We start from the raw sequence: 27,967 nt of genomic DNA, 5'->3' as shown, positions 1-27,967 counted from the left end.
CAGAAGGTCAATGGGAAAGAGTGAACTCCATCTTTGGCTGACGGACAACACGCACATTGCTGATATTGGGCCGGTATCCGGGGAAGAGGAGGACGTTGCCGCCAGCTCCCTGTTGTACAAAGTCGGTAATAATAATAAGGATGAGAAGTTGATTGCACTGTACGAGAAGAAGAAAGAAGTTAATAATAAAAAATCATCCGGTGTGGTCTCTGTGCGCCTGACTGAGCAGCTGCAGCGGGTGAAGGAGGTGCTGGCGACGTGGAAGGAAGTGGACGAACGTGTCTCCCAGCTGTGCACCACTTTACTTGCTCAGAAGATTACCTCAACTGACACTGCCTGCAGCGCTGATAAGATCGCGGATGGGCTGGTTGGCTTTTTGTCCGGCAACTTCTCTGGGAAGACGTGGAGGGACGAGTACCTCGGGGTGGACGCCACAATAATGAGCGGTGCAGCAGCGGCAACAGAGACTTCGGATAACGGCGTGAAGTTCCGGGGAGCGTGGGCGGAGTGGCCTGTTGGCAGGCAGGGGGAGAATCAGCTGTACCACTTTGCGAACTACAAGTTCACTCTTGTGGCGACGGTGTCCATTGACGGTGAGCCGAAGGAGGGTCCCATTCCAGTGATGGGTGTGCGTGCGGGCAGTAACGGAGAAAACAAACTTATGGAGTTGTCTTACAACAAAGAGAAGAAGTGGCAGGTGCTTTGCGGTGGCAAAACGATCAAGGAACACGGCAGCACTTGGGAGACAAAACGCCACGTGGTAATTTTGCTGCTGAACGGCAACCATGGCTCCGCGTACGTCGATGGTCAGCGTGTGGGTGGGGATACGCCATGTGCATTGGGAAATACGGATTCGAAAGAGATCTCACACTTCTACATTGGAGGGGATGAAGACAAGACACGGAGCCAAGAAGGCGTGTCTGTGACGGTGACGAACGTCCTGCTGTACAACCGCCCGTTGGATGAAGCAGTGATTGGCGTACTCAACCCAAACAAAATTTCTACTTCAAGGACACTGGTGGCAGGAGCAACGGGTGAAGGTACCGCTCGTCCCGATAAAGCACATGGTGATGGCAGCACTGATTGCGGAAGCGGACTGTTGCCATCGCTGCTCCTTCTGTTGGGACTGTGGGGGTTTGCGGCTCTGTGAGGAGTGACTGGCTGCCACGTGGGACACTTGCGCCCTCCCCACCACCGACAAAGACACACACCTGGCAATGAATTTCTCTTTTCTAAATAGCATTTATTAACTTTTCTCCCTGTTTGCTTTTTTTTGCGTTTTAAATCTTTTGTTGTATTTGCGACTGTGTGTCTTTTTTTCAAAATTCTTTTCTTTCTTTAAAATTTGTTTTTATTTCCCATTCCCCCATCCCACTTTTTTGCTTTTGGGGGCAATCACTATGGACGTTTTTTTCTTTTCTACTCTTCCCTCTTTAATTGTTTCTTCTGCACTCTTCCTGTGAGGGGTGCCGTGTGTTTCCCGCCCAACTGCTCTACTTGCACACCCACCGACACGCTCATGACGACGGCCCTGTGCGCCTCGCCTGCTGCACGCATGAGGAGGGGCCGCGACGAACGGCGCGCTGAAGGAGCCGTGACGTGTGGGCGTGCGACGAGGGACGGTGGGGCGGAGCACACATTTCTTTCCCTCTTGTTTTGTTTTTTTTGCGGCCAGGGCGGGCAGACACCCGCAGCGCCACACACACACACAGCCACACCCTGCCGCCGTGTTTTTTTTTGCTTTTTTTGCTTTTCGTGTTCATTTCACGCGCTGGCAGTCCCGTCAGCATTTCTCTCCCTCCTGATGATTTTTTTTCTTTTGCTGCGCTCACTCTCCCGATGGAGAGACGCGACTCCCGTCGTGTCTGCGTGCTTCTCTCAGTCCCCACACACACGAGTGACTGTGCTCTGCAGGCCGCACTCGCACGCCGATGAAAGGGCTGAGGGGAGCAGCAACACGCAGATGACCCCGTGAAATATAAACGATGTGCGGACACATGGAGGGTCAGACGGTTGAAGCACACGCAACCATCTTTTTAATTTTCTTTTGCGGGCAAAATATATACAGACAGTTTGGTGTGGCCACACGGCAGCCAGGCGATTTTTAAATTTGTGTGGAGCAGTAATGGACGATTTCTTTTTCATTTGTAATTATTTTGTGTGATGGGGTTTATATAAGACGAAGGGGGACGTTTTTTTGCTTTAAATAAATCTTGTATGGATTGCCACTGCCTGGGCTGCAGTGCAGTCATGAGTTTGAGCGGTCTTCTCGTTGTTTCCGCCATGCGTCTCTGCTGCACATTTTTGTTGTGCGTCTCTCCACACACTCTGCTCCCTCTCTTCTACTTCTTTATTGCTTTGTATTTCTGCAGGCACACACAAGATGCACATTGCAGTGGATTTGAACGCTCCTTTTGTGGTGCATGCTGGCAGTTGCGTGTGGCGGCTGTTGTCCTCTTCCGTGGCCATGAAGAGAAGGAAGGAGAGAGTGAGTGCGCAGCCCGAGTCTCTTTTCCTGCGGGTGTGATGCACCGCGTGTGACTGCGTTGAGTTGGGCTCCGTGTCCCATTGAGGGCGGGATGGCAGGGAATTTTGGTGCCGCGTCATGGATGGATGAGGGTTCGCTTGCGCGTGTGGCTGGTGTGGTGGGTGCTCGCTCCGTGTGCGTTGTGTGGTGGCCGCGGGTTTTTGCCATTTCCCTGGGGCTGTAGAGATGAGCTGGGGGAGATGGTGGTGGATGTCTTCTCCTCCTGCATGGTGGGTGGCTGCTGGCGTTGTGTGCCTTCCTTGCGTGGGTGCCGTCTCGTGGTGTGTGAACTGTGCGGCTGGGCCTGCTGCCCTCTCCTCATGTTGTCTGCTCTCACTCGCTGTATCCGCTGCACTCCGTCCCTCTCCCTCATGTTCCATCCCTTTTCCTTCTGGCTCACGGATCGACTCACTGACTGCAGCGACTCCACTACGGGTGACGATGACTGCGATGGTGACGATGGTGACGGTGCGGCACCGTGTGGTGTGCGCCGTGTTGGTCCTTGCGCTCTCGTACTGCTGCTGCACGTCCGTGTGCGTGACGACGTGAGGAGGCGATAATAATGATGACAGCAGTCATCTCAACCCTAAGCTAGTGAAACCAGATTTTACAGGAAATGCGCTTGATTCATTACAGCCAGAGGTTGGAGAAACTGGCAGGCCACAGACAGAAAGTAGGAGAAACGGTGAGGAAGTTTTAGGAAGTCAAGGACCTTCTTTGCCAAAGGAAGCAGGTACAGCCATTACTGGACACACACCGGGTGCGCCACAGCCACTAAGTTTTGCTAACGATAATCCAGAGTCACCAGGTTTGGCAACGCAGTCTCGACACACATAAGGTGCGACCGGTAAGTCAGATGCACAAAATAAATAGGCGGAGGAATATCCACAAGGTGCTGAGAATCATACTTCACAGACATCACATCAGAAAAAAAAAAAGTGCCAAATACGGAGGCGCCAATCACGACGACGACCACCCGCGCACCGTCACGTCTTCGCGAAATCGACGGCAGCCTCAGCAGCTCTGCGTGGGTGTGTGCCCCGCTGCTGCTCGCCGTATCCGCGCTGGCGTGCACCGCTGTGGGCTAAAAGGGAGCGTGGGCTGTGCGTGCCAGCACTCAGCCACGGGGACATGTGTACGTCTACTGTGGTCCGATGTATGAAGTAAGTGTAATTATGATGATTGTTTTTTGCTTTGTTTGCTTCCGCTGCCCTGCTGTGTGCTCCGCGTTGCTTCCCACATCCGTCACGTTGAACGCGTCGCAGACACACTCATGCGCATGTGCCGTGGAGCCTTGGGTGTGGTTTTTTTACGCTGGAGTCATTCGTTGCAGCTCCTTGTTTTTGTCCTCCTACTTTTTTGTTCTTTTACTAGTTTTTTGTTTTTCTTGCTGATTAATTGCTGCGGGGCTGTATGTGTGTGTTTTCGCCTTTCACTGATTCCATCTGTCTCATGGTGTGTGGTGTGACCTTTCTCTCCTTTTGCTTCCGCTCTGCGTTGACGTGTTGTTAGTTTGTGCTGAAGGCTACACGCAAGTGACAGGAGTGATGGCGATGATGATGGCTGGCCGTGTGCTGCTGGTGTATGCCCTCTGCGTGCTGTGGTGCGGTACTCCTGGCGGTAGATGTGACGAGGATGAATTACCGCAGGCCAGCTTAGTTGGTGCTTCTGGGAGTGACGGTAAAAGTTCGCTGGAACCGCCAATAATTGCCCAGGGAGGATCACCAAACTCGGTTTTAGAATCAATAAGTGTTAAAGAAACAAGAGCAGAAACAGATGAAGGTAGACTTTCGACAGAAGAGGAAGAGGAAGATGAGGATGAAAATGAAGGAATTCCTCAACCACCGTCACCACCACCACCAAAAAATGATGAAAAACTGGAAAAAGTAAATGAAAGTGAACCACAACCTGAAAATCAACGCCAAGTTGAAGGTGGAACACAAAACCAGTCAGAAAAAGAAACAGAAACAAATGGTCAAGAGGAAGTAACCAAAAAAAAAGAAGAAGAAAGTGAACTAAAGCCGCAAGATAACCAAACTCCAGTCCAAGAAGAGGATACAAGAAATGTAGGAGGACATCAACCGTCGCAGGGAAAAGACCAACAAATAAAAGTTGAAGCAAAAACACCCAGTAATCCTGCAGGAGATTATTCTCCGGGAGAACACAACGGCAATGATGGTTCTAATGAAAAAGAAGAAGAAGAAGGGGAGGAAGGTGTTGAGGGTCATGAAAGACATCGGGCTCAGGAGAGAGAAGAGGCTGCACATGTCTCAGGTGCCCCGGAAGTAAACTCCACTGATATTCAGCAGGAAGTCCAACGCACACATGCAGGAGAAACTCCGACAGGAATCAAACAAAAAGCTGGAGAAGAAAGGGATGATGAAACAGAAGAGGAACGAGAGGAACAAAAGGGAGAAAATCAAGAGAATCCTCCAGGCAAAGAAAAAGAAACCATAACTGGTGCAAACGCCACTAATCAAATAAACACGACACCTGGCGACAGTGACGGCAGCACCGCGGTCTCCCACACCACCTCCCCTCTTTTGCTTCTTCTTCTTGTTGTTGCGTGTGCTGCTGCTGCTGCGGTGGTGGCCGCGTGAGAGTGAGTGAGAGAGAGCCGTGCGCCGCCCGCACACACACTCGTCTTTCACTCACTCTCTGTGTGTGTGTCCCCTTGCATGGACTCTTGCCCTCACCTCACCCCACGAGGCACACACATAATGTGCCCATTGTATATATGCATGCACACCCATGCAGGCCCGTTGGTGTTCTCTTTTGCACCACACGCACCGCTGCCGTCCTGCCTGGCTGCATGGGCGGAGCACCGTAACTGTTTTTGTTTTGTTTTTATTGCATTGAGTGGGCGACCTCTCTCTCTCCCTGTGTGTGTGTTTTGCTTTACGGGAGCAATAAGAGTGTGTGCGCTGGTCGTCCCACGCTTCGGCTTCTTGTTTTTTCTTTTATTGTTTTGTCTTGTTGTTGTTGAGTGCACCCATTCCACTTTTATTTGATTGGCGGCATGCTTTGACCGCGGACACCTTAATGACAATTTAATCTTTTTTTGTTATTCCATATCGTTTTTTTTTGTTTTGAAGTGTCAGCCTCTTTTGTCCTTGTGAGGCCAATAAGTTTTTCCTTCGACATACGCCATGCGTCAGTTGGTCCACGTTAACCCGTGGCTTGCAGCGCTGCTGGTGCTGCTTGTGGTGATGCGTGTGAAGTGGTTGCTAGCGGATGCTTTGCTGTCACCCTGACGCATCCCTGCCTTTTTATTTTCGATGTGGTGCGTACCGACGGCGCGTGGGCGACTCCGGTTGTGGTGAGGGTCGTGCCTCTCACAGCGCAGGATGTGTCGCAGGTGTGCGGCTTCGTTTGTAAGAACCGATGGACGCTTGTCCGCATCAAGACGTTAAGAAGGATCCCTGATGAGAGCAGGAGGCACTGCGGCTTCTCCTGGCCCCGGCGATGGGGTCCACACCCTGTCGCGCTGCTAGGGCTTTGGTTGCATACGGGAACTCCGCTGCGGTGCGTTGCTGCTAGCACGACGGAGAAGAAGACGACTCCACCCCTCGAGGAGGGTACCACGCCATGCCCGGTGCGGGGAGGTGAAGCGGTCTGCCCGCAGGCTGTCGGACAAAACTGCACGACCGTTTCGCTGCGGTCATTCCGTTGATATCACCCGTTGCGGTGACGTCCACAAGAACCCCGGCGCCGAGGAGGATGGCTGCATCAATATTTGGTAGCGTAACATTGCAGGTCTCTCGTTTGTAAAAAAAAAATACATTTGCTGCGCGATTGGAGCGGCATCAAACTGACATCGTTCTTTTCCCAGGAAATAAATAACCGTAGCAAAGTGGCGACAAAAGTTTTCCGGTTGCAATGACTACCTTCAGGCCTGCACTGGGCGCGGTGGTGGCGTTGCCATTCTGGTGCGCCGCACCTTGCCGTGCGAGCGCCTGTCGCTCGTGGCACCAACTGCCTGGAGACCACCGCCTTCCGCGTGTGCCCACCGGCCAGCCCCAGCATGTACGTGGCGATCTTCTGCAGCCTTCCCAGGGTTGTGGCTCACGCTGCTCACTTTTTGAGCACCATTCGTCGCCCTGTTCCTGCAGAGCCCATTGCTGGCGTCCTGAATCTACACGATGAGCTGCGGGACGGTCGCTCACGATCAACGACGGCAGGAGAGGACCTCGCCGTCACCCCAAGCGGCATGGACTATGAGTTGTCCGAAGACCTGGCACAGGCAACGCTTATCAGCGGCCGCAGCGTCTTGTTTCCCGACGTGACTGCGCAACGCGTACTGCGTGTCTCCCACTGGACGTCCACCAGTTTACATGGACTCGGACCACCATCTGCCATCCCACACTGCAGGGACGGAGGACGGCATCCCGCGACAGGCAGGCATGCTGCCACGACGAAAACATGCCGCCCTTGTCCTGCGTGAAATCGACTGGAATGCATCCACCTCGGCGTGTGCAACGCCTCTGGCCACTGTGACCACATGGTTGGAGATGCGCAAATGCACCGTACCGCGCGGCAGCCGTGAAAGCCCCACATGTATCTGGACGGACGGAATGGAGCATGCCGAGTGTGTTGCAGCGGCAGCATGGAACGCGCACACAGCCTCACCAGGAGGCAGTCCACCCCGTGCTGAATTTGTCCGCAAACGGGAGTACCGCAATCATGCCCTCCGCGGTGGCTTCTCCATGCAGCTAGAGGTCCGTGCGAAACAGCTTGGTACCCTCTCGAGCTCAGACCTGTGATACCCCGAGGCATGGCGGCACCACGTCCCCGCTCACTGGGATCGGCTGCGCTGCGGTACTCTTGGGACTGCGACTGTGCTCAGCCTTGGCAGCAGGCAAACCCGCTACTCCGTCACACTGTCCGTGTCGCATGTGCTGCGATCCCCACTGCGGTCTGCACACTTTGTGCTCGCGTGCCCCCTGGTGACTGGAATATGGATTGACCCTTCACGCCGTGTGCGCTTGACTCGCCATCCGCGACTCTTCGCATGGCGTGGCCCCTGGTACCGACAAAATATTGAGTACGTTTCTGCGCCATTGTGCACCCGCTGCCGTGGCTCGCTCAGAACGATGATCAACACCTCTCTAACGGCAGCCTGCGAGGTTCCTGGGAAACGGGGGACAACATTCCCATCCGCAGAAAAGGGAGGGACGCATCCGCACAGAGAGAGTTGTCGGCAAATCCTGCTGCTCCCTATGCTGCTAGGGGTGAGCGCAGGACTGGTCCACCGCCGCCTGTCAGCACTGCTGGCACACCACCGACGTCAGTCCGGATCCACGCCACGACGCACGACCCCGGACGTGGTGACGCCTGTCCGTTACGAAACGGCACGATGGCTGAGCGAGTGCATCGCCGCGGAGTGCGAGCGTTTCGGGTCACTACCGTAAATGTCAAGCGTATCAACGAGCAAAAAACGGACAAAGAGCCTCTGCAAGCTCCAATGACAACCATAGTCCTTCAGCCACTCCGCTGCTGCAACCCCCACCAGCCGCTGAGCCGCCTGACGGTCCACGGGAGGCCCTGCCGCACATGATGTGGGATAACCCCTCTCGCACGACAGCACCGTTTTAGGCGGAAAAACTGGCCACGTTTCTACGGACAGTCCTCAGCCTATCAGCGAATAGTGGCCGCAAAGCATAACAAAAAGAAAAATTTTCCTTTTCTCAGTAGAAAAAAACGTCATCGTTACAGTCACAATTTTCACCCAATGAATTCATTGCGTAATGCCGCTGTGAGCTGCAATACTTCCTGGTATAATCCAGGTCCCTTGTCGAAACATTGATGCGGATGGGCGCCCATGCATTTCCCCCGATGATGGTGTATGTCTGAGACGTACCCTCTGCTCCAAAAGGACACGTCCCTCACCACAGCCGAGATCGACCTCGCGCTGGCGGCACGCATCGCCTTGTCAGAGGGAGAAAGGGTACGTCAGGGTGACAGCAAAGCACCCGCATGCACAACACGTCACAGACATCATCACAAGCAGAAGTAACAGCAGCGCTGGTGGCTGCGGGGTGACGTGGATCAACTGACGCATGGCACGCGTATAGAAAACCTAGTGGCCCGACAAGAATACAAGAGGGTGACACTTTTGAAACAATGAAACAATATGAGAATATAAGAAGAGAAGATTAAAGTGTCCGCTGTCACAGCATGCCGCCGTTCAAAAAGTAAAATGGGTGCACTCAACCACAACACAAGCAGAGAATCAAAAAGAAAAAAAGAAAAAGAAAAAGAAAAGCGTGGGACGACCAGCGCACACACTCTCATTGCTCCCGTAAAGCAAAACACACACACACAGGGAGAGAGAGAGAGAGGTCGCCCACTCAATGCAATGGAAACAAAACAGAAACAGTTACGGTGCTCCGCCCATGCAGCCAGGCAGGACGGCAGCGGTGCGTGTCGTGCAAAAGAGAGCACCAACGGGCCTGCATGGGTGTGCATGCATATATACAATGGGCACATTATGTGTGTGCCTCGTGGGGTGAGGTGAGGGCGAGAGTCCATGCAAGGGGACACACACACAGAGAGTGAGTGAGAAAGACGAGTGTGTGTGCGGGCGGTGCATGGCTCTCTCTCACTCACTCTCACGCGGCCACCACCGCAGCAGCAGCCGCACACGCAACAACAAGAAGCAAAAGAGGGGAGGTGGTGTGGGAGACAGCGGTGCTGCCGTCACTGTCGCCAGTTGGAGCCGTACCATTTGCAATAGCTGTGGTTTTTATTGGTGTTTCTTTTGTATTGTCATCTTTATTTCCGTCTTCTTGTGCTGCTTCCGGTACTTCATCAACACGTGCTGTATTTTTATTGGAAATCTCCTCTTCAGTAGCCTTGTCAGGGCCATTACTGGCGGCAACACTTTTTGCTGATGAGCGTGATGTTGGAGTTGATTCGGCATGGCTGTCAGATGTTCCATCCTGTTGTTTGTTCGTGGTGAGAACGCCGTCTTCTTTTCTTGACTCACTCCCTGACTCCGGGCCGCTTTGAGCTTTCTGTACCTGTTGCACTGAAACGACATCTGCAGAGCCGGGGTCTTCATTTTTTACTTGTGGCGTTGCTGCTGGTGCTGATTCTGCTGCCGGTGATTTGAGTCCTTGTCCCTGGGTAAATCCACCATCAAAACTGGGAATTTCTTCCACTGAATTTTCATTTGTGTTTCCTGCTGAGTTTCCATTTAGAATCAGTGGTGATGGTGTTCCCGGAGGAGGAGGAGGAGGAGGAGGTCTTTCTCCTTCTGGCATCGATGATAATTTTGATTTTTCTCTGCCTTCACTTAAACTTCTAGGTTCCTCACTTTCTTCTGTTTTCACTTCTTCCTCCTCTTCTTCTTCCGTTCTGACAGGGATTAATGGTGGTGTTTCAACCACAACCTTTTGCTGTTTGGTGTTATTTCCTGTTTGTGCAGCCAAAGACGGATCACCGTTTTCGGGACCTTCCATGACTAAATCTTGCGTTGCCTGTTCTTTAGCGTTACCAACAGCAGGATCAGGCACTGTACTCTGGGGGTTCTCTTCAATTCTCATTTCCATAGCTGTATCGCCATTGGTCAGCCCAACACCGCAACAAAACACGCAGAGGGCACACACCAGCAGCAGCACACGGCCAGTCATCATCATCGCCATCATCACTTCTCTCACTTGCGTGCAGCCTTCAGCACAAACCAACACCCCGTCAACGCAGAGCAAAGGGTAAGAGACACGGGCGCTACACCACGCACAGCCACGCACCGTAACAAATGGCAGCAGCCCAGCACCAGCAGCGCACACAAACCATGAGGCAGTTGAAATCAGTAAAGGGACAAAAACACACAACGCCCCGCAGCAAGTAAACAGAAAAAACACACAAAACAATTAAAAGCAAAACACAGGTAAACAAACAGCAATGAAGTAAAAAATGTAAAAACACACACAAAAAACTGCACCCAAATGGCTCCAGCGCGCATGCACCCATCCTCAAATTTGATTCCACGCAAACAGTTGTGTGCGTGGCATGCGTATGAGTGTGTCTGGGACGCGTTCAACGTGGCGAATGTGGGGCACGATGCGGAGCACACAGCAGAGCAGTGGAAACAAAAAAAGCAAAAAACGATCATCATAATTACACTTACTTTATACATCGGACCACAGTAGACGTACACATGTCCCCGTGGCTGAGTGCTGGCACGCACAGCCCACGCTCCCTTTCAGCCCACAGCGGTGCACGCCAGCGCGGATGCGGCGAGCAGCAGCGGGGCACACACCCACGCAGAGCTGCTGAGGCTGCCGTCGATTTCGCGAAGACGTGACGGTGCGCGGGTGGTCGTCGTGGTTGACGTCTCTGCATTCATGGCCGTATTACTTGGTGCCTCTGTAGTCGTAGTTGTAGTTGGTGCCTTTGTGGTCGTCGTAGTTGTGGTCGTCGTATTTGGTTTTATTTCCTTATCGGCTGTTTTTCCACCTCCTCCCGCAATGTCCTCATCGGGTCCCTTTAACTGACCGGAGATTCCTTCTGAAACCTCTCCCGCACCGGACACCGCATTTTCTGACTGTTGCGTAGCAGCACCCGCATTTGGATCCTGTCCGCCACCGGGCTGTTCTTCCATATCCTTTAACTCAGTGGTTTCTGAATCGGATTGTTCAGTATCCTCAATCTTCATACTAGCTGTCGTACAGACACACGAGCAGCAGAACAGGGCAAGCACCAACAGGGCGCACAGCAGACGGCACGTCGTCATCGTGAGTGTGGTCGTTCAGTGGTGTGGAGCTGATCTGCACAGTGAGGGAAATGGAGAGCAACAGGGGAGACGAGAGGTGCGGCAGACACACACAGAGGGCACACCACATGAGGAGAGGGCAGCAGCCAGGCATGCACCGTACGCCGCACACCAACACGCAGATGGAAGAGGGAGAGGCAAACAGGAGCGGCACACAAGGCTCCACCGCATGTACATACGGCGAGAGCGGTCCATCGTATCTGCACCCCTCACGGAGGGTGCGCACACACACAAGAGGAGGTGCAGCGCACACAGCAACAAAAAAGCAAAGTAACAATACAAAAAGGAAAGATCCCCTCACACCAAGAGGATTGTTGGTCCACGGGAAGTGCAGCCAATATTCAGCACAAAAACAATTCAGTTGCCGTGTGGCCTTCGTTCATATCCGACGCACACCACTTCATGCAGGCACGGACACCACCGCAGCAGCAGCCGCACACGCAAATATAAGCGCAACTAATGGAATAAAGCAAGCAAACATTTATTTGTGTTTCTGTTTGAATGTTGGCAGATGTCTGCATGCGTTTTGTTTTTGCGGAGGGTAAAACATCATGCCTGGGTCGTGTGTTGAAGATTCCCGCAGTGTACACAATTATTTTCTTTTTCTTCCTTTGAAGTTTTCTTGTGTTGGTGCAGCCAAGAATTCGGTTTGTGTTGTTCCTGCCTTTCGCTGGTAAAGTGCTGCAATAGATGTTTGTTTTTCCTTTCGTTGCTGTGGCACCTGATTCCTCACCGTTTATTGCGGTGGAAATGAAAATATGTGAGTGGACTTCTACACGCCAGAACGCACCTTCGCTCCTATTTATTGGTGCATGGAAGGGCGTGTGTGTTTGGTGGTGTCTCGTCCATATATATTTTGTGGGTGCACATTCCCCTGCAGGCTGAGGGCGGGATGGCGCTCCGTCGCGGTGCACTTCCCTCGCATGCCGCCCACTGTGATTCATCATGCATCACCCCCTCACCTACTCCGTGGTGCCACACCGCTGATATTATTGCAGCCGCTGTGATTCCGCGTATTTCACCCATTTGATTGTGCCACAATACATCCGCTCGTGTGGCCGCCGCATCCAAACAGCGGTGCCCAACACCGTGAGCGGCAGTCCACATCCTTGCATGTCCCAACGCAGTGGTGTTTGACTGTCCGCCAGGCGCCAGACAACAAGAGAGTCGTGTGCTGGCAGTACAACACACGGAGCTGCAGTGAATGACTCGGGCGGCGACGCATCTACTTGCCGCAAAGCAGTGGAAAGGAGTCGGGCAAAATAGTGCCGGCTGCATTCACGACACCATACCCACAGGCAAAGCATGCGACGTGATGTGTGTTTCACTGGTGCTGTAAAATGCCTGCAGACGACGTCACTAGTGGAGGCATGCCACCCATGATCAGCGGACAGACAATAATCGGCATGGGAGGCCACAAAAGGCAGCAACGACGCCAACAGCAGGAGCAGCTCTCTCTCTCTCTCTCTGTTTCCTCCGAGAAGTAAATATTCCACCAGCCACAGCTGACGGTGCCATCGTGACGCTCCATGCACGTCGTGGCTGCGTCAACACATCCTGTTCCCTGCGGCGCCTCAAAAGATGCCTCACTCCGTCCACTGAGTGCATCGATGCGGGCCGTGCCTCGGCTGTTCGGGAGAACCACAACGATGTGAGGGTCACCGAGTCGCAGCATGTTTGCTGTGGCGTTGTTGCATGGCACCTGCACACACACACACACGTAGCGCCTGCATCCCTCCCTTTTGTGTTCGCCCTCTGCCGGAGTGGCCACACACACGGGCGGCAGCAAAGTCACTTCACCCTCGACGACACAAAATCAACACTGACATCCCTCGCGACGCAAGAATCTCAGTTGCCAGCACGGGCTTCCTGTCGCTCTGCCATCGACGCTGAAACACGGCACAATGCACGCACTTATTTTCCTCGTGTGCAGTCAGCCGTTTGCTTCACACATTCTTCGATGGGCTGACGTCCACAAAAGCACGCCACAAAAGGCCACTGTGATCGCACAAGCTCTTGCGATGAGCGTCGGTGTGTGCATGGATCCGCTGCTCACACGTGCTGGAAAGCAGCCTGCAGCCGGTGCCCTCGTGCCAGTTCATCGGCTCCAGCACGGAAAAGAGAAAACGGCCTGTTCCCGATGCACTTATTCCCACCAGCAGCACCAACACGCTGGTCGCCAGCCGTCATTCCTCAGCACATCCAGGAATGCTGAAAAGTGACGTGGAACCGTCAGCCAGCAATGCCACAATCCCCGCACACATGTCGGCTCCACCAGAGAAGACACACAAATCACAAACAACACCCTCACATGTCTTCCGACCATAATTCCAACACACCGCGACACGCCAAACAGAAGTATTCGTCACTCCAATGCACCTCCCCACACAATCAAATAGTCCATGCACCACGCACGGCAGCAGCTCACACCCGTCTAAACAAGTGTTCTTCGGATCAGTGTTATCCACGTGCTGCAGTGGGAAGTAAACAAAAGAGACAGGCTGCCAAACCCCAAAGGAGTGCAACGACTGGTCGCAATTCAATGGAACGCTGCCACTCAAAGCAATTCAGTCCTCATGCCCTCAGCCTCCCACTTTCTCCCCAAAAAGCCCCAAGAGCTGCAAATCAAACGCGCAACGCCCCTTCCCCAGCAGCCGCCAACGGAGCGCATGTCCCGCTGCACACACCACGACGATTCCCCTCATTGTGCCGACGGTCCGCAGCGCCACCTCAGCGCCACACTTCACCGCCCCGCCGTCCCACGGAGAAGTCTTTCCTCCAACAAAATAAAGCACCAGCGGATATTCGCCTGGGCCGCTCGCCGGACCCTCAACTTGTCTAAAGAAACCAAGCAAGACGGGAGGAAGGGGCAAATGGAGGGGCAGTGGGTTCGCCATCTCCTCCGTGCTTGCTCCAACCACATATATATATTTATATATATTCGGACTGCCAATCTCGTGGCATGCTGCAAGTTGTTGGGGCTAGAAATATTATGAATTACGAAGTGGCAGACTTCGGAGTCCTCCAGCCACAAGACACCGCCGCGTGGTGGGAAATCAAAAAGAGGGCTGCTGGGACGGCAAAAACATAAATAAGTCATTAATTTCTTCTCACCGCTATCGGCACCCTAATTACGTCCATCGCGGTCATCCAATCGACCACAAGAAATAAAAAAAATTACGCACAGAAATGTCTCCGTTTTATAAGAAGATATGTTAATTTGGGCAGCCAGCCCTCGTCGCAAGCATCCCGGTCACAAGCGCCCATTCTTCGGCTCGTCCACACACTTCATTTACCGCCCATCCCAAAACACACACAATAGGAGAAGCAAAGGAGCTTCACACAAAGCCAAGGCAAATAAATAAATAATAATGGGAGATCGCAGCCCACACGGGTCCCTCGCACACGCACACAAACGCCCCCACAGCATTCCTCAGAAGAAGTCAAACAGATTGTTACTCGTAAACCATCAAAAAGAAAAAAAGCGCGTGGCGCCTCGACATTGGCAGCCAACACAGGAGAGGCAGAGTGTATAGAGCATGTTCCTGGTATAAAGTGTACAGACAAACAGAACGTATGTATAGAAAGGCATATCAATTAATATAGGCTTTTCTCTCTTGCATCCAATGCTGAGTGCCATCCGCGCAGGAAGTAACCACAGTCGCATCGCCGTGCAACGGAATCCATGCAGCCACTCAATAGAGTGTTGGTACGGCGGCGGCAGCGGCAAGCAGAAGAAGCAGTGGAAAGGGACAGGGACAAGCAGCAGCAGCACTGTTATTGCCATGGATCGGAGGCGGAAAGACTGTCAGGTCTGCCTCCAGATCTCCGCACCCACCGCTGCATCATCATCGCTCGGCGGAGGGTCCACGGCGCCCTGCGCAGCATCAGGGCCCTTGGGTCCCGTGGTTGTGGCACCGCCACCGGCCCTGTCGCTGGCGGCTCCATCTCCTGCCGGTTGTCCCACAACAGACGTCACACCATCGGCGGCGACATCGTCGTTGCACGGAAGATCGCTCTTCTTCAAAGCCTCCTGCGGCGCACCCGCAGTGTCGCTGGGTGAGATCACCCCGTTGCCGTCGGAGCATCTGGGGCGACTGCCTCTCCTCGGGCGACGGAATCTTCTGCGGTGCAGCCGAGTCAACATCCTTCGGTGGGGTGCCGCGGCCGGTCTCAATGCTCTCCGCAACAGGGACGGATGCCCCTCGCAATCCTTGTTCAGTAGATGCCGGTGGAACCGTCCTGCTCCACACGCTCTCTCCTCGCCATCACACGGAACCACTGGAAGTAGGCTGCCGGCAGTGGCGGATATCCTGCACGCCTCCGCGTGGTCACGGCGAATGGCGTTTCCCTCATCGTACGGTCGAGTGGCCCACGTAATCGTCGCCCCGTCCGTGCATGATACCCAACGGACGTTACCCTTTTCGACCACTCTAAGACGCACCTGCATGCCGGGACACCTCAATGCCGCATGCAAGGCAGCAATCAGATATGTATCCTCCGGGTCCCTCGCATCTGTCGTGTTCGTGGGAAGCGTGTCCAGACACCACGAAGAGGTCTCATCGCCAGGCATCACAGACAAACATTCTCTCCTCCAAATAACAGCGTCAGCATCCCTCACATCCACTGCGGGATCAGTGACGGGGAAACTGTCCATCGGGCGTTTTGCTGACATTTCATGAACGCTCCCCAAAAAACAGCCAATGGAATACAGATCCGACGCGCAGCATTTGAGGGGACGCCCAATTCGCAGAGCATGTGGGGATATTCACTCATTTTCAGTGCAGATCAATTCCTCTGCAGCAGCACAACTTCGTGCACCAACGCATCGGCTCCGCCATATTCCACCTCACCCTCATGCAGCCCAGGTCAGCCGATGCGGCCAGCGTCAGCTCTGTGCAGTCGCCGACACCCCCAATCGGTGCCATCCACTCATCCCTCGCTTGGCGCTGCCGCCAGTGCGACTCCAGCGTCCTCCCGTCCCCATCGCCATCCTGCAGCTCCATGCCATCAACGTCGTCGCAGTCGTGGTGCTCCCTCGCTGCCATCGCGGCATTCGTCGAGTGCACCACCACCGACAGCGCCCCGCCACGCACACCGGCAACATTCCTCACCATGCTCCGGCTGGCCATGTGCGGGTAGGCAAACTCGAGAGCATGGCTCATGAAGTGCGCGGCGATGCGGGTGGCGAGGCGTCGGTGAAATAAAACTGCCGGGCAAAGTGCATGGCGCCAGCAACTGGACGGCCATCCTCCAGCGTGGCGCACGGCAGTGCCCACACACCACCCAGTGCCGCAGCCACGGACAGCACCATGCCAGAATTGGCAACACCAGTGGAACAATGCCCAGCAGGCACCGTGAACCAACTGCAAACACTGCCCGTGGCAAGTGACGGCACAATCAACGGACCCTCCAGTGGCTGGACGAGCAGACAATCCGCATGCAGTTTAACAGCAGCAGGGACAACCTCCTCGGCAACAGCGTTCTCGTGCGCAGACGACGCAACGCCATTCTTGCAGGCAAACGCGCCGTCCAATGCATTCTCTGTGCAACAACAGGAGAAGCCGCAGTGCCTCCTGCTGTCACACGGGATCCTTGTTGACGCCTTGATGCGGACGGTCACCCATCGGTCCCTCCAAACGAAGTCGTGAAGCCGCAATGCATCCTGCGCTCCGAGAGGCATTTTCCCCACCGTAACCGGAATCGACCTCGCGCGGTCGGTCCGCACCACAGCGTCACGAAATCAGGAGTAATTCAGGGTGACAGCGAAGCATCCGCTGACAAATCACATCGCAGGCATCATCACAGGCGCCATCACTAGCAGAAGCGGTGGAGGTCGCGTGGCGAAGTGGATCAACTGACGCATGAAATATATAGAAGAAAAACGTGGTGGCTTGACAAAGATAAAGAAGGCCTACACTTTCTCACCAACGAAAGAAACGTTAAGAGAATATAAAAGAGAGGATTCACGTGACAGCAGTCAAAGCAACCACAAAAATCAAAAAAAAAAAAAATAGGTGCATTCAACAACAATAAGGCAAAACAATAAAAGAAAAAACAAAAGCCGAAGCGTGGGACGACCAGCACACACTCTCATTGCTCCCGTAAAGCAAAACACACACACAGGGAGAGAGAGAGAGAGGTCGCCCACTCAATGCAATGGAAACAAAACAGAAACAGTTACGGTGCTCCGCCCATGCAGCCAGGCAGGACGGCAGCGGTGCGTGTGGTGCAAAAGAGAGCACCAACGGGCCTGCATGGGTGTGCATGCATATATACAATGGTCACATTATGTGTGTGCTTCGTGGGGTGAGGTGAGGGCGAGAGTCCATGCAAGGGGACACACACACAGTGAGAGAGAGAGAGAAGGACGAGTGTGTGTGTGGGCGGTGCATGGCTCTCTCTCCCTCACTCTCACGCGGCCACCACCGCAGCAGCAGCACACGCAACAACAAGAAGAAGAAGCAAAAGAGGGGAGGTGGTGTGGGAGACCGCGGTGCTGCCGTCACTGTCGCCAGTTGGAGCCGTACCATTTGCAATAGCTGTGGTTTTTATTGGAGTTTCTTTTTTATTGTCATCTTTATTTCCATCTTCTTGTGCTGCTTCCGGTACTTCATCAACACGTGCTGTATTTTTATTGGAAATCTCCTCTTCAGTAGCCTTGTCAGGGCCATTACTGGCGGCAACACTTTTTGCTGATGAGCGTGATGTTGGAGTTGATTCGGCATGGCTGTCAGATGTTCCATCCTGTTGTTTGTTCGTGGTGAGAACGCCGTCTTCTTTTCTTGACTCACTCCCTGACTCCAGGCCGCTTTGAGCTTTCTGTACCTGTTGCACTGAAACGACATCTGCAGAGCCGGGGTCTTCATTTTTTACTTGTGGCGTTGCTGCTGGTGCTGATTCTGCTGCCGGCGATTTGAGTCCTTGTCCCTGGGTGGAGTCCTTATCCGAGCTGGGCAGTTCTTTCGCTCTTGCTTCATTTGAAGTTCCTGCTGAGTTTCCATTTATTGTCGGTGTTGATGTTTGTCCCGAAGGTGGAGGTGGTGGTGGTCCTGGTGGTGGTTGTTTTTCGCGTGTCTCTGTGTCTTCGTCTCCTTCTTCTTCATTTTCGCTCATTTCCGCATCTTCTTCATTTTCCTCCTCATCCTCGTCGTCGTCTTCATTCTCGGTCATTATCTCACCTTCTTGTTTTTGATCTAAATTTAGGTTATTAGGCAGCGGAATATCAACTCCATAACTCTGTGGCGTTCTTACATTTCCTGCTGATTCTTGTCCTGAAGTCACCGGTGATTCTTTTTTTCTTCCGGGCGGCGAAACCTCGGTAGTCCTTGTCTTTTCATCTTCCTTCGTGATGGTATCCCCCTTGCCATCAGCAGCAGAAGCAGCAGCAACATCGCACCACAGCACGCAGAGGGCACACACCAGCAGCACACGGCCAGTCATCATCATCGCTATCATCACTCCTGTCACTTGCGTGCAGCCTTCAGCACAAACTAACCCCCGTCAACGCAGAGTGAAAGCAACAAGGAGAGACAAGGCACACAACCACGCACCGCCCCATCCAGCAATGAGAGTCACGCACCACAACAACAATTAGCTGAGCGCGGTTCAAAAACAAAAGAAAAAAAAGAGGAGCGCTCCTCGCCCGTGCACCGTTCCTTACACTCCCACAGTCACTGTTACTGTTATTCTCTCTCCTCAGGCCATCACAGGCACGCCACGCTCACTCCAACACGCGCCCCTCCAGCACAGGCCTCGGGATCGTCGGGACCTCCCACCACAGGCAGTCCGTCATGCGCTCCCGCTGCGCCGCAACATCCGCCACCTCCTCCCTCAGTCCAGCAGCTCCGTGTACTCCACGTCCCTCACAATCGCCGGCATGCCCCGGCCGCGGAACACACACAGCGCCACAATGTCGTGCCGCCTCTCCTCCACAATCATGAGCGCAACGCCCAACGCGTACTGGCGCACGTGCTCCATGCGCTGCAACCACACGCCGATCATGTTGGCCGTCACGCACTGTATCTTGTTGTCCTCATTGTGTATAGAGCAGACCCTAGCAGCCTCTCAATCCACGGCTTGGTGCTGCAAGAGGCTGCCGAGAGGTGCTACTTTTGTGGAAAAACACAAATGTGCGGAAACAACGGCCACCCTCACACATCTCCACTCCCTCCACTCACCCGCACACAAGGACGGTGTCATGGGGAAGAGAAGCCCGCCGCACAGCGCATGCACAAGGGCACATGCAATAGCAACGCCATCCACGTCACACCGCAAGATAGTGTCATGCGCACAGCACACACACGGCGGCAACGAAAGGAACGGGCGGATACAAGTACATACCGCAGTCCTTCACTTCTCCCTTCCCGACGGATTGGCGTCCCACACCCACAAATAAGGCACGGCGCACACCATCCGCTACCCTCCGAGTGCACTCAGCAGGCCGGCGCCCAGTCACCCTCGTGCCATCGCAATGGGGAACACAAACAATCGTCGTCGCGGAACATCGGTGCCCCTAGAAATAAGAAGAAAAAAAGAGGAATTGCCAACAGCACAATCAGCAGAGGGACGCCCAGTGAGAGTGGACACAGCAACAAAAAAAACAAGCAGCAGTGATTTGCCAAAAAAGAAATGCAGAATGGGTGAGAGTCAGGCATGACTCCCAGAAGAAAAAAATTTGTAAAAATTAATTCGGCAAGACTTTTATTTCATGTGTCGACCAGCACAACATAAAGACCATGTGTTTGTGTATATACACATTGACCGCACCAAAAAAAAAAAAAAAAAAAAAAAGGTAAAAAAAATGGTGGCATAAAAAAGGGCGGGCGATGCGGCATTTATTCTCCGTGAGGAGTCGCTAATCCACACTCTGTGGCTCAGAAGACTGCCACCACCCAAATACAATCCCAGTAGAAGCAGCAACACACAAGACACGCACACACGCACGGTGTTGTTACCGCCTAAATCACGCAGTATCAATTTCACGTCGTTGAGAGAGGCGAGGCGGTCGTCGGGACTCACGCCGCTCCACACCCTGCAAGGTGACTGTTTGTGGTGGGGATTCGTGTCCAGGGGCGTGTTGCCCATTCATTTCTCTTCGGTAATATCCCCAGCAACGTGCTCTCTGACGCTGTCAACTACTCGAATCATCTCGGACGGTGTCGGGGCCGCATCCCTTGTCGGAGCGAGAACCCTGTCCTTGAGTGCACGCATCGCAGTGGAGTTCGGTGGGTGGCTGTGCAGAAAGACGTTCGTCACCGTCACATGAGATTCGTGCCCAACGCACGCGTCAAAGCGAACCCTCAGGACATCAGGTGGCCTCTGGCCTGTCAACAGCATCTCTTCCTCCCCAGCGACTGACCATCAACGTCCACAGAGGCCTTGTTGCCTTGCAGCATGAGTGCCGCTTGGTATTCTTTCCTCGGCCCCCAAGTGCTGCTCCGTGTTGTTGTCTTGCCTTCGAACGCCGTCTCCCACTCCTTATTGTGGCTGTACGACAGTCCCACGGTATGATTGGACGCAGTGTCCGCCAGCATCGCAGTCAGTGGAGGAGTGTTCCCACTCGGAGCCTCTTCGATGGTCACCGACACCACAAGTGTGAAGTCGTGGCTCAAAAATACATGACGCACTTCATCACCCCGAGTGTTCACAGGCCATATTGCCCTGGACTCAAGTCCCGTCAATTGTAACCCATCGTTGTCCTTCACTGCATTCCTCCACCGTTGCATGCAGGCAAAGGTACTCGTCGTCCCACGTGCCATCACTGGCCGCATCGAAAAAAACAGCCACCAGACCCGCCGTGGGTGTAGACAAGCTGGAGAAGAAAATGTCCTTTTGCGCCCAAGTACTGAGGACGGACCTGACCGCACTCAGTTCCTCCGTCAGGCGGGAAAGTGAAATGACACGGCCCTCACCGTTGCCCCTCCGTTGTAAAAGATGCAAATTGCCATCCGAGTGCAGCAGGGTGCTGGCGAGCATCCAATCCGCAGCTTTGTCCACGGCAACCGGTCCAACAGAAAACGTGCGGTTGTTGTCCGTGACCCAAAGGCAGAGCGCAGTGGCCCTTTTCTTCCCCGAGGTGCGCCCACTCTGAGTGCACAGCATGACCCTCCTTCCTTCCCTCAATGGTCGCAGTGATGAGGGCATCCACATGCAGGCTTCCTTCTGGGAGACTCCTGATCGTGCGTTGACCCACACGCCTGAGAGTGTCCCGATGGCCTCCGTCCACGCTGTCCCCATGTCACGCGACTCGTGCTCCCTCTGGGTGTTCTCGCAGTCAACAATCATGAGAAGTGATCCCTCCCATTCGGTGAAGCGGGGCTAAGGCATTCCACAGGGGAAATGTCCTCAGAGAGCGCCCAGGCACTGCCGCTGTCCGTCGAGTAAATGATCATGGAGCAAACGTCTTCTGCTTCATCCTTCACCATCAGAGGAAACACAAGCGTGCCATCCTCCATCAGAGCACCCGAGCCACCAGAAGCAATAAACTCCGTCCAGTCACCTTCGTGAGAAGCAGAAGAGGTCAGTTTCGAGAGTGGTTTGGGGTCGCCCCATTCGATCCGTCCACTCTGCCTGCCACCCGTGGGATTCGTGACATTGCCCACAACCAGTTTCAGCTCCAAGCCGCCCTCTCTCCAACACCCACCTTCGTAGAACACATCAGAGCCTCCCGCAAGAGGAAACACTCCGTTGCCCTTTGAGATTGTTGTGGGGCGGAGCACAACACCCAAACTCTTCTCTCCCTCCGCTGCACCAACCACAGTGTGTGCCCTCGGTGTATCCTTTTATTGACCTCACCAACAAGAGTGGACCAATTCCACGCAGAGTCAATGCACCCCGCAACCACATCAGAAGAAAAGGGCTTACTTAATTGACCACCTTGATATTCGGCATCCATGTGACCTTCAAAGAAAACAGCAATTACTCCACCAGCACTGACGAGAGAGGGTGAAGCAAATAAATCCCTCGTCGTAACTGGAACAATCCCATCCTTCGGCTGCACCAGCGTCGTCTGCGCCACAAATAGATCGACTCCCCGCGGCAACTCAACATTTATTAAACCACTCATCGCACCATCAATGGGATTCCCCTTCCGCTCGGTGACAGGCGTGGGACTTCTTTCGGATGGTGCCGGAGCTACTTTTATGTTCCGAACAAAGGCAAACTCAGGCTTCTTCTCGGACGTGTTGGTCGCCGTGTTGGATGCGGGACTCTGGTCGACTGTATTGGCTGAGTCAGCCGCGGCAGACTGTCGCCAATCCTCGTTTTGACGTGACGGCTCAGCATTAACTTGCGGCGCAGTTGTCCCACCAGATTTTGTGTCATCCTTCCCTTCACGGGGTGGCGGCAACTGACAGATGCCCGTCCGGTCAGCATCGCCGCTCCGTGCAGGCGGATGGATGGTTCCATCGGGGGAAAATTGACGCCACCACAATTCATAAGGGCCGGCGTATTTATGTGTCGTCACATTCATCGTGAAGGCAACGGTGGCCCCTTCCTCTTCCGTTGCACAGCTGGCAGCACAGTTGCTACATGCGTGCACCGCATTGGCCACATGGCACACAGCACCTAGCTCACCATTCCTGCTATGCATGCGCTCATCAAAGCCACTAAAAGTATAATTCTCATACCGAGCCTCAGCACCGGCAGCAGAACACTTCTTCCACGCCCACACACACACACGCACGCGATAGCTCAGGCTGGCGTCACTCGGAGCACACGACACATCCACAGGCAAAACCACCGTATCCGCATCACCAGATACATGTCCAGCACTCCCAGCACCCATCACGCTCACAGAATTGCAGCAGTAGCAGTGCAATAGCGCAACTGCCAGCATGCACCACAAAAGGAGCATTCAAATCCACTGCAATGTGCATCTTGTGTGTGTGTGTGGTTGTGTGTGCCTGCGGAAACACAAAGCAAAGAAGTAGAAAAGAGGGAGCAGAGTATGTGGAGAGACGCACAACAAAAATGTGCAGCAGAGACGCATGGCGGAAACAACGAGAAGACCGCTCAAACTCATGACTGCACTGCAGCCCAAGCAGTGGCAATTCACACAAAATTTATTTAAAACAAGAAGAAAACGTCCCCCTTCGTCTTATACAAACCCCATCACACAAAATAATTATAAATGAAAAAGAAATCGTCCATTACTGCTCCACACAAATTTAAAAATCGCCTGGCTGCCGTGTGGCCACACCAAACTGTCTGCATATATTTTGCCCGGAAAGAAAATTGAAAATATGGTTGCGTGTGTTTCAACCGTCTGACCCTCCATGTGTCCGCACATCGTTTATATTTCATGGGGTCATCTGCGTGTTGGTGCTCCCCTCAGCCCTCTCATCGGCGTGCGAGTGCGGCCCGCAGAGCACAGTCACTCGTGTGTGTGGGGACTGAGAGAAGCACGCAGACATGACGGGAGTCGCGTCTCTCCATCGGGAGAGTGAGCGCAGCAAAAGAAAAAAATCATCAGGAGGGAGAGAAATGCTGACGGGACTGCCAGCGCGTGAAATGAACACGAAAAGAAAACAAAACGAAAAGAAAACACGGCGGCAGGGTGTGGCTGTGTGTGTGTGGCGCTGCGGGTGTCTGCCCGCCCTGGCCGCAAAGAAACAAAACAAGAGGGAAAGAAATGTGTGCTCCGCCCCACCGGCCCTCGTCGCACGCCCACACGTCACGGCTCCCTCAGCGCGCCGTTCGTCGCGGCCCCTCCTCATGCGTGCAGCAGGCGAGGCGCACAGGGCCGTCGTCATGAGCGTGTCGGTGGGTGTGCGAGTGGAGCAGTTGGGCGGGAAACACACGGCACCCCTCACAGGAAGAGTGCAGAAGAAACAATTAAAGAGGGAAGAGTAGAAATGAAGAAAAAAAACGTCCATAGTGATTGCCCCCAAAAGCAAAAAAGTGGGATGGGGGAATGGGAAATAAAAACAAAACAAATTTTAAAGAAAGAAAAGAATTTTGAAAAAAAGACACACAGTCGCAAAGACAACAAAAGATTTAAAACGCACAAAAAAGCAAACGGAGAAAAAATTAAATAAATGTTATTTAGAAAAGAGAAATTCATTGCCAGGTGTGTGTCATTGTCGGTGGTGGGGAGGGCGCAAGTGTCCCACGTGGCGGCCAGTCACTCTTCACAAAGCCGCAAACCCCCACAGTCCCAACAGAAGGGGCAGCGATGGCAGCAGTCCGCTCTCACGCACAGTGCCGCCATCACCCGTTGCTTCTCCAGCGGCATGGGAGTTCGAAAACGCCGCCTTCCCCACACTTCCCTGCGATGTATTCGCCGGCACTTGCTCTGTGTTGGCAGAGTCCCCCACCGTTGCATTTTGCCCTGCTTTACTTTCTTGTTGAGGCTGCTGCAATGCCGCTTGAACCACTGGAGCTTCAGAAGTTTTGCCTGCAATGGACGCTTCGGCACGAGGTTCTTCGGTAGAAGACGCTGCTGCACGTGGTTCCTCTTCATAAGGTTCTTCTGCGGTGGACGCTTGTGCTTTAATTTCCTCTCGAGGCTGCTGCGGTGCCGCTTGCACCCGTGGAGAAGGCATTTCTGTGTGAGGTTGGCCTGGGGAAGACGCTTCTGCATGAGGTTCTGCTGCAGGAGACACCACCGGAGCAACCACAGACTCTTCTACTTGCTCCTCTTGCTCTTCTCCCTTGTCATCCTCCAACACACTCGGAATGACAAGACTGCTGCCGTTGGCGGCAATGGTGCAGACCTCAACGTACTTCGGGCACTTGATCTTTCCGTCTTTCTCAAAATTTTCCAACGTCACTGGGATTACAGAGCCCTCGGGGCATTCATGCCAATTATCAGTGTTGCCGAGGTACTTCACCTTCACTGTGCCCTCTGCACACAACACCTGCGCGCACACTCCCTTTACGCTTTTATGTTTACCGTCCTTCGTCTCCAGTAATTCCGCATCCAGGCACCACGAGTCACCGCCAGTCAGCGACCCAGGGGGAGAAGTCACAGTTCCGTCCGAGCACGTATTGTACTTTATCCCAGACGATTTTTCGTGAAAGTACGAAGAAACAACAGGGCAAAAGTCCTTATCCGTAGGACTCCCCTCGTTTTCAACGATGATTGCGGTGCACGTCCCGACGTGACGGCGGTCGGAGGTGCAGCGAAGCGTCTCTTTGTCGGAGTCATTGCAGAACATGTGGGGATACTTGCCGGCAAGATTCTCGGTTGCATTGCACTTCTTCTCCAGGAAGTCGCAGCCGGTGCCGTTGCCCCAGCCCATCGGCTCCGCCATGCTCCAGTTCACGCGGTAGTACTCCATATCCGCAAACACTGCCATCGTCAGAGCCGTGTAGTAGCCGGCACCAACTATGGGAGCCATCAGCTCGTCCCGCGCGTGGCGCTCCTTCCAGTGAGGGATCGCCTTTTCCCGAGTGCCACCTTCGTCCTCCAGCTCCATGCCCTCGAGAGAGTCACAACCAAAGTGCGCTTTCGCCTTCTCCTGAACGTGATCCCCTGCCACCATCTTGCGGACCTTCTCACGCACAATGTTAGCTGAATTCTTCACCAGGCTCTTTTCCTCCATACTCTCTTTACTGAACCCAAGTGCATGCGCAATTTCGTGTGCGGCAACGCGAACGCTCCACGCCGTGTCAGTCATGTACCTTGGATCAAAGTTGATGGCGCCGATGGAGGGACGAAAATCTTCCCATGTGTTACACGTGGCCGCCCAAACAGCCCTGCTATTCGTGCCTGATGGCCCAGCAGAAGCGTAGATGACAAAGTCAGCAGCCACACCGTATCTCATGTGCTCAGTAGGAACCTTAAAGTGTTTGCACGCTTCATTCAAATTACTCGGCACGGTTATGTTCCTTTCAGTGGGTTTCACAAGTAGTCGCTCAGCGTGCAGTTTGACAGCACCTGGGAGAATCTTCTCAGTGTACAATTTCTTCTTTGCTTCCGACAATAAATGTTCTTCTTTACAAGTTATCCACTCCCCCAAGAAGCTGTCGCACTCATCCCCAACCTTTTCGCAATACGTCTTTTTCCTCCTCGTACTCTTCAGTCCATCCGTGAACACCTTAATGCGGATCGGCTCCCAGCCACTGTTGTCATCCTGTGTGGCGACGGTGTACGCCCGCATGGTTCCCTGTCCCTTGCGCGGCACCTCACGCACAACCGCAGTCGAAAGCAGGCCGCTCCTCATCATCTCGTCCAATCCACGCCAGTATTGTGTGGCGGGTGCAGCGGCAATACACGCAGTGGCGCAGTACATCAGCAGCAAAACCAGCAATGGGAGTGGCGGCGTGGCATGGTGTGGCTGGCGCATGGCCTGAGGAATATGCATTTCTTGGTTTCTTGTGTGAGCAGCAGCAGCAGTGCAGCCTGGCTGTGGGAGGAGAGAGAAAAAGGACAAAGAGAGAGAAGAAAGGGGAAATGGTTTAGTGCCAGTAATGCGTCAAAATGCGGCACATGCAGCGGAGTAACAGGAGACCACAGAGACAGCCATGCACACCGCGTGCGCACCAAACCCATCAACGGGACAAACCGTTTATCCGTCGTTGACTGAGCGTCCATCACCGTCGCACGCATTCCTTATCGGCCGCAACACTCCCTACACGCGGAGTGTTTCGTCTGCTCTCCTCGCGGTGTAGCAATAATCGTGTGACCGGCCACTTAACAGCCACCAATTGTGCAGCGCCGTCCCAGGTGCGGGAGCATCGCACAGCGCCCGCTCTTTCTATCCCAACAGCTCATATGAGCAACGCCACCGCACGGTAACCTCATTATAATGGGCAGCCCTGAGGCGGAGATGGAAAGAGTCATGCAAACAAATATATTTTTACTCTCTCTTGCGGTGCTCGAAAACAAGCGTGACGGCGTTGCAATTATCATGACGGTTCCTTCCCGCAATGCCACTGGCCAAGGAGTTACTGTGAACGCACTGCGTGGAAATCACCGTGTTCGCCGTTGTTCCCTCCAACTACCCACGACCACGCCGGCCATTCCCACACGGCGGATATGAGCGTTGCCAAAGACAGCCACAAGCACCAAAACACCGGGCTCCACGGTGCCCTCCATCACCATCCGCAGCGTGCGTGCATGCGTTTTCAGCGTACACACCGCTCCACAGCGTGTGCAACTTGGCTTGTATGTGTGTATCTGAGTGTTTGTCAGCGCCTATACTTGCAGAGCAGCTGTGCGGCACAAGAAAGTCCAAAGAGAGCAACGGCAGAAAGAAGCGGATAGCACACACGCAAATCACTCATATCATCACACACACACACACACACACACAGCCCGCGGAATGGGTGCACTCAACCACAACACCAGAAAACCAAAAACAAAACAATAAGCCGAAGCGTGGGACGACCAGCACACACACTCTCATTGCTCCCGTAAAGCAAAACACACACACACAGGGAGAGAGAGAGAGGTCGCCCACTCAATGCAATGGAAACAAAACAGAAACAGTTACGGTGCTCCGCCCATGCAGCCAGGCAGGACGGCAGCGGTGCGTGTCGTGCAAAAGAGAGCACCAACGGGCCTGCATGGGTGTGCATGCATATATACAATGGGCACATTATGTGTGTGCTTCGTGGGGTGAGGTGAGGGCGAGAGTCCATGCAAGGGGACACACACAGAGAGAGAGAGAGAAGGACGAGTGTGTGTGCGGGCGGTGCATGGCTCTCTCTCCCTC

General features: G+C 53.8%; 7 protein-coding genes and 4 pseudogenes across 7 annotated transcripts, besides 29 other annotated features; 3 read left to right on the top strand and 8 right to left on the bottom strand.

The window, feature by feature from the left end:
- Tc00.1047053508165.430 (trans-sialidase, putative) lies at positions 1 to 1,150 on the top strand (the record flags this gene model as incomplete). The annotated part of the gene is made up of 1 exon (XM_815405.1): positions 1 to 1,150. A coding segment is annotated over one exon (1,150 nt), but the record flags the coding sequence as incomplete, so codon positions are not given.
- Positions 1 to 1,612: a sequence feature (heterozygous, Esmeraldo-like haplotype).
- Positions 1,613 to 3,098: a sequence feature (areas not merged during assembly with more than two copies in the genome that could not be assigned to a particular haplotype).
- On the top strand, positions 2,969 to 3,616 carry Tc00.1047053508165.425 (annotated as a pseudogene).
- Positions 3,099 to 3,249: a sequence feature (heterozygous, non-Esmeraldo-like haplotype).
- Positions 3,250 to 4,014: a sequence feature (areas merged during assembly that could not be assigned to a particular haplotype. This can correspond to areas where the two haplotypes were merged or to regions with more than two copies in the genome that were merged during assembly.).
- Positions 4,015 to 4,140: a sequence feature (heterozygous, Esmeraldo-like haplotype).
- Positions 4,075 to 5,127, top strand: Tc00.1047053508165.420 (mucin-associated surface protein (MASP), putative; the record flags this gene model as incomplete). The annotated part of the gene is made up of 1 exon (XM_815404.1): positions 4,075 to 5,127. One exon carries the CDS (start codon positions 4,075 to 4,077, stop codon positions 5,125 to 5,127), a length of 1,053 nt encoding a protein of 350 aa, XP_820497.1.
- Positions 4,141 to 4,392: a sequence feature (haploid, non-Esmeraldo-like haplotype).
- Positions 4,393 to 8,725: a sequence feature (areas not merged during assembly with more than two copies in the genome that could not be assigned to a particular haplotype).
- Positions 8,726 to 9,123: a sequence feature (areas merged during assembly that could not be assigned to a particular haplotype. This can correspond to areas where the two haplotypes were merged or to regions with more than two copies in the genome that were merged during assembly.).
- Positions 8,750 to 8,792: a sequence feature (T-rich).
- Positions 9,124 to 9,633: a sequence feature (areas merged during assembly that could not be assigned to a particular haplotype. This can correspond to areas where the two haplotypes were merged or to regions with more than two copies in the genome that were merged during assembly.).
- Positions 9,139 to 10,176, bottom strand: Tc00.1047053508165.410 (mucin-associated surface protein (MASP), putative; the record flags this gene model as incomplete). The annotated part of the gene is made up of 1 exon (XM_815403.1): positions 9,139 to 10,176. The coding sequence occupies one exon, from the start codon at positions 10,174 to 10,176 to the stop codon at positions 9,139 to 9,141; it is 1,038 nt and encodes a 345-aa protein (XP_820496.1).
- Positions 9,634 to 11,417: a sequence feature (heterozygous, Esmeraldo-like haplotype).
- Positions 9,752 to 9,774: a microsatellite.
- Positions 9,838 to 9,882: a sequence feature (GA-rich).
- Tc00.1047053508165.400 (mucin TcMUCII, putative) lies at positions 10,734 to 11,264 on the bottom strand (the record flags this gene model as incomplete). The annotated part of the gene is made up of 1 exon (XM_815402.1): positions 10,734 to 11,264. The coding sequence occupies one exon, from the start codon at positions 11,262 to 11,264 to the stop codon at positions 10,734 to 10,736; it is 531 nt and encodes a 176-aa protein (XP_820495.1).
- Positions 11,418 to 18,442: a sequence feature (areas not merged during assembly with more than two copies in the genome that could not be assigned to a particular haplotype).
- Positions 14,225 to 14,245: a sequence feature (AT_rich).
- Positions 14,291 to 14,567: a mobile genetic element.
- On the bottom strand, positions 15,112 to 15,978 carry Tc00.1047053508165.380 (uncharacterized protein; the record flags this gene model as incomplete). Its single annotated transcript, XM_815401.1, has 1 exon — positions 15,112 to 15,978. The coding sequence occupies one exon, from the start codon at positions 15,976 to 15,978 to the stop codon at positions 15,112 to 15,114; it is 867 nt and encodes a 288-aa protein (XP_820494.1).
- Positions 16,084 to 16,986, bottom strand: Tc00.1047053508165.360 (annotated as a pseudogene).
- Positions 17,718 to 18,761, bottom strand: Tc00.1047053508165.350 (mucin-associated surface protein (MASP), putative; the record flags this gene model as incomplete). The annotated part of the gene is made up of 1 exon (XM_815400.1): positions 17,718 to 18,761. The coding sequence occupies one exon, from the start codon at positions 18,759 to 18,761 to the stop codon at positions 17,718 to 17,720; it is 1,044 nt and encodes a 347-aa protein (XP_820493.1).
- Positions 18,388 to 18,469: a sequence feature (GA-rich).
- Positions 18,443 to 18,457: a sequence feature (haploid, non-Esmeraldo-like haplotype).
- Positions 18,458 to 18,581: a sequence feature (haploid, Esmeraldo-like haplotype).
- Positions 18,582 to 18,695: a sequence feature (areas merged during assembly that could not be assigned to a particular haplotype. This can correspond to areas where the two haplotypes were merged or to regions with more than two copies in the genome that were merged during assembly.).
- Positions 18,696 to 18,697: a sequence feature (heterozygous, Esmeraldo-like haplotype).
- Positions 18,698 to 18,940: a sequence feature (areas merged during assembly that could not be assigned to a particular haplotype. This can correspond to areas where the two haplotypes were merged or to regions with more than two copies in the genome that were merged during assembly.).
- Positions 18,941 to 19,350: a sequence feature (areas not merged during assembly with more than two copies in the genome that could not be assigned to a particular haplotype).
- Tc00.1047053508165.341 lies at positions 19,031 to 19,345 on the bottom strand (annotated as a pseudogene).
- Positions 19,351 to 19,844: a sequence feature (heterozygous, Esmeraldo-like haplotype).
- Positions 19,845 to 19,870: a sequence feature (areas merged during assembly that could not be assigned to a particular haplotype. This can correspond to areas where the two haplotypes were merged or to regions with more than two copies in the genome that were merged during assembly.).
- Positions 19,871 to 20,686: a sequence feature (heterozygous, Esmeraldo-like haplotype).
- Positions 20,074 to 20,107: a microsatellite.
- On the bottom strand, positions 20,268 to 22,589 carry Tc00.1047053508165.330 (annotated as a pseudogene).
- Positions 20,687 to 27,967: part of a sequence feature (areas not merged during assembly with more than two copies in the genome that could not be assigned to a particular haplotype) that runs on past the window's edge.
- Tc00.1047053508165.310 (surface protease GP63, putative) lies at positions 24,437 to 26,614 on the bottom strand (the record flags this gene model as incomplete). Its single annotated transcript, XM_815399.1, has 1 exon — positions 24,437 to 26,614. The coding sequence occupies one exon, from the start codon at positions 26,612 to 26,614 to the stop codon at positions 24,437 to 24,439; it is 2,178 nt and encodes a 725-aa protein (XP_820492.1).
- Positions 27,542 to 27,565: a microsatellite.

The sequence above is a fragment of the Trypanosoma cruzi genome, genomic scaffold, assembly GCF_000209065.1.
Source record: "Trypanosoma cruzi strain CL Brener 1047053516699 genomic scaffold, whole genome shotgun sequence".
Taxonomy (NCBI): Eukaryota; Euglenozoa; class Kinetoplastea; order Trypanosomatida; family Trypanosomatidae; genus Trypanosoma; species Trypanosoma cruzi.
This window is presented reverse-complemented; position numbering and strand designations above follow the sequence as displayed.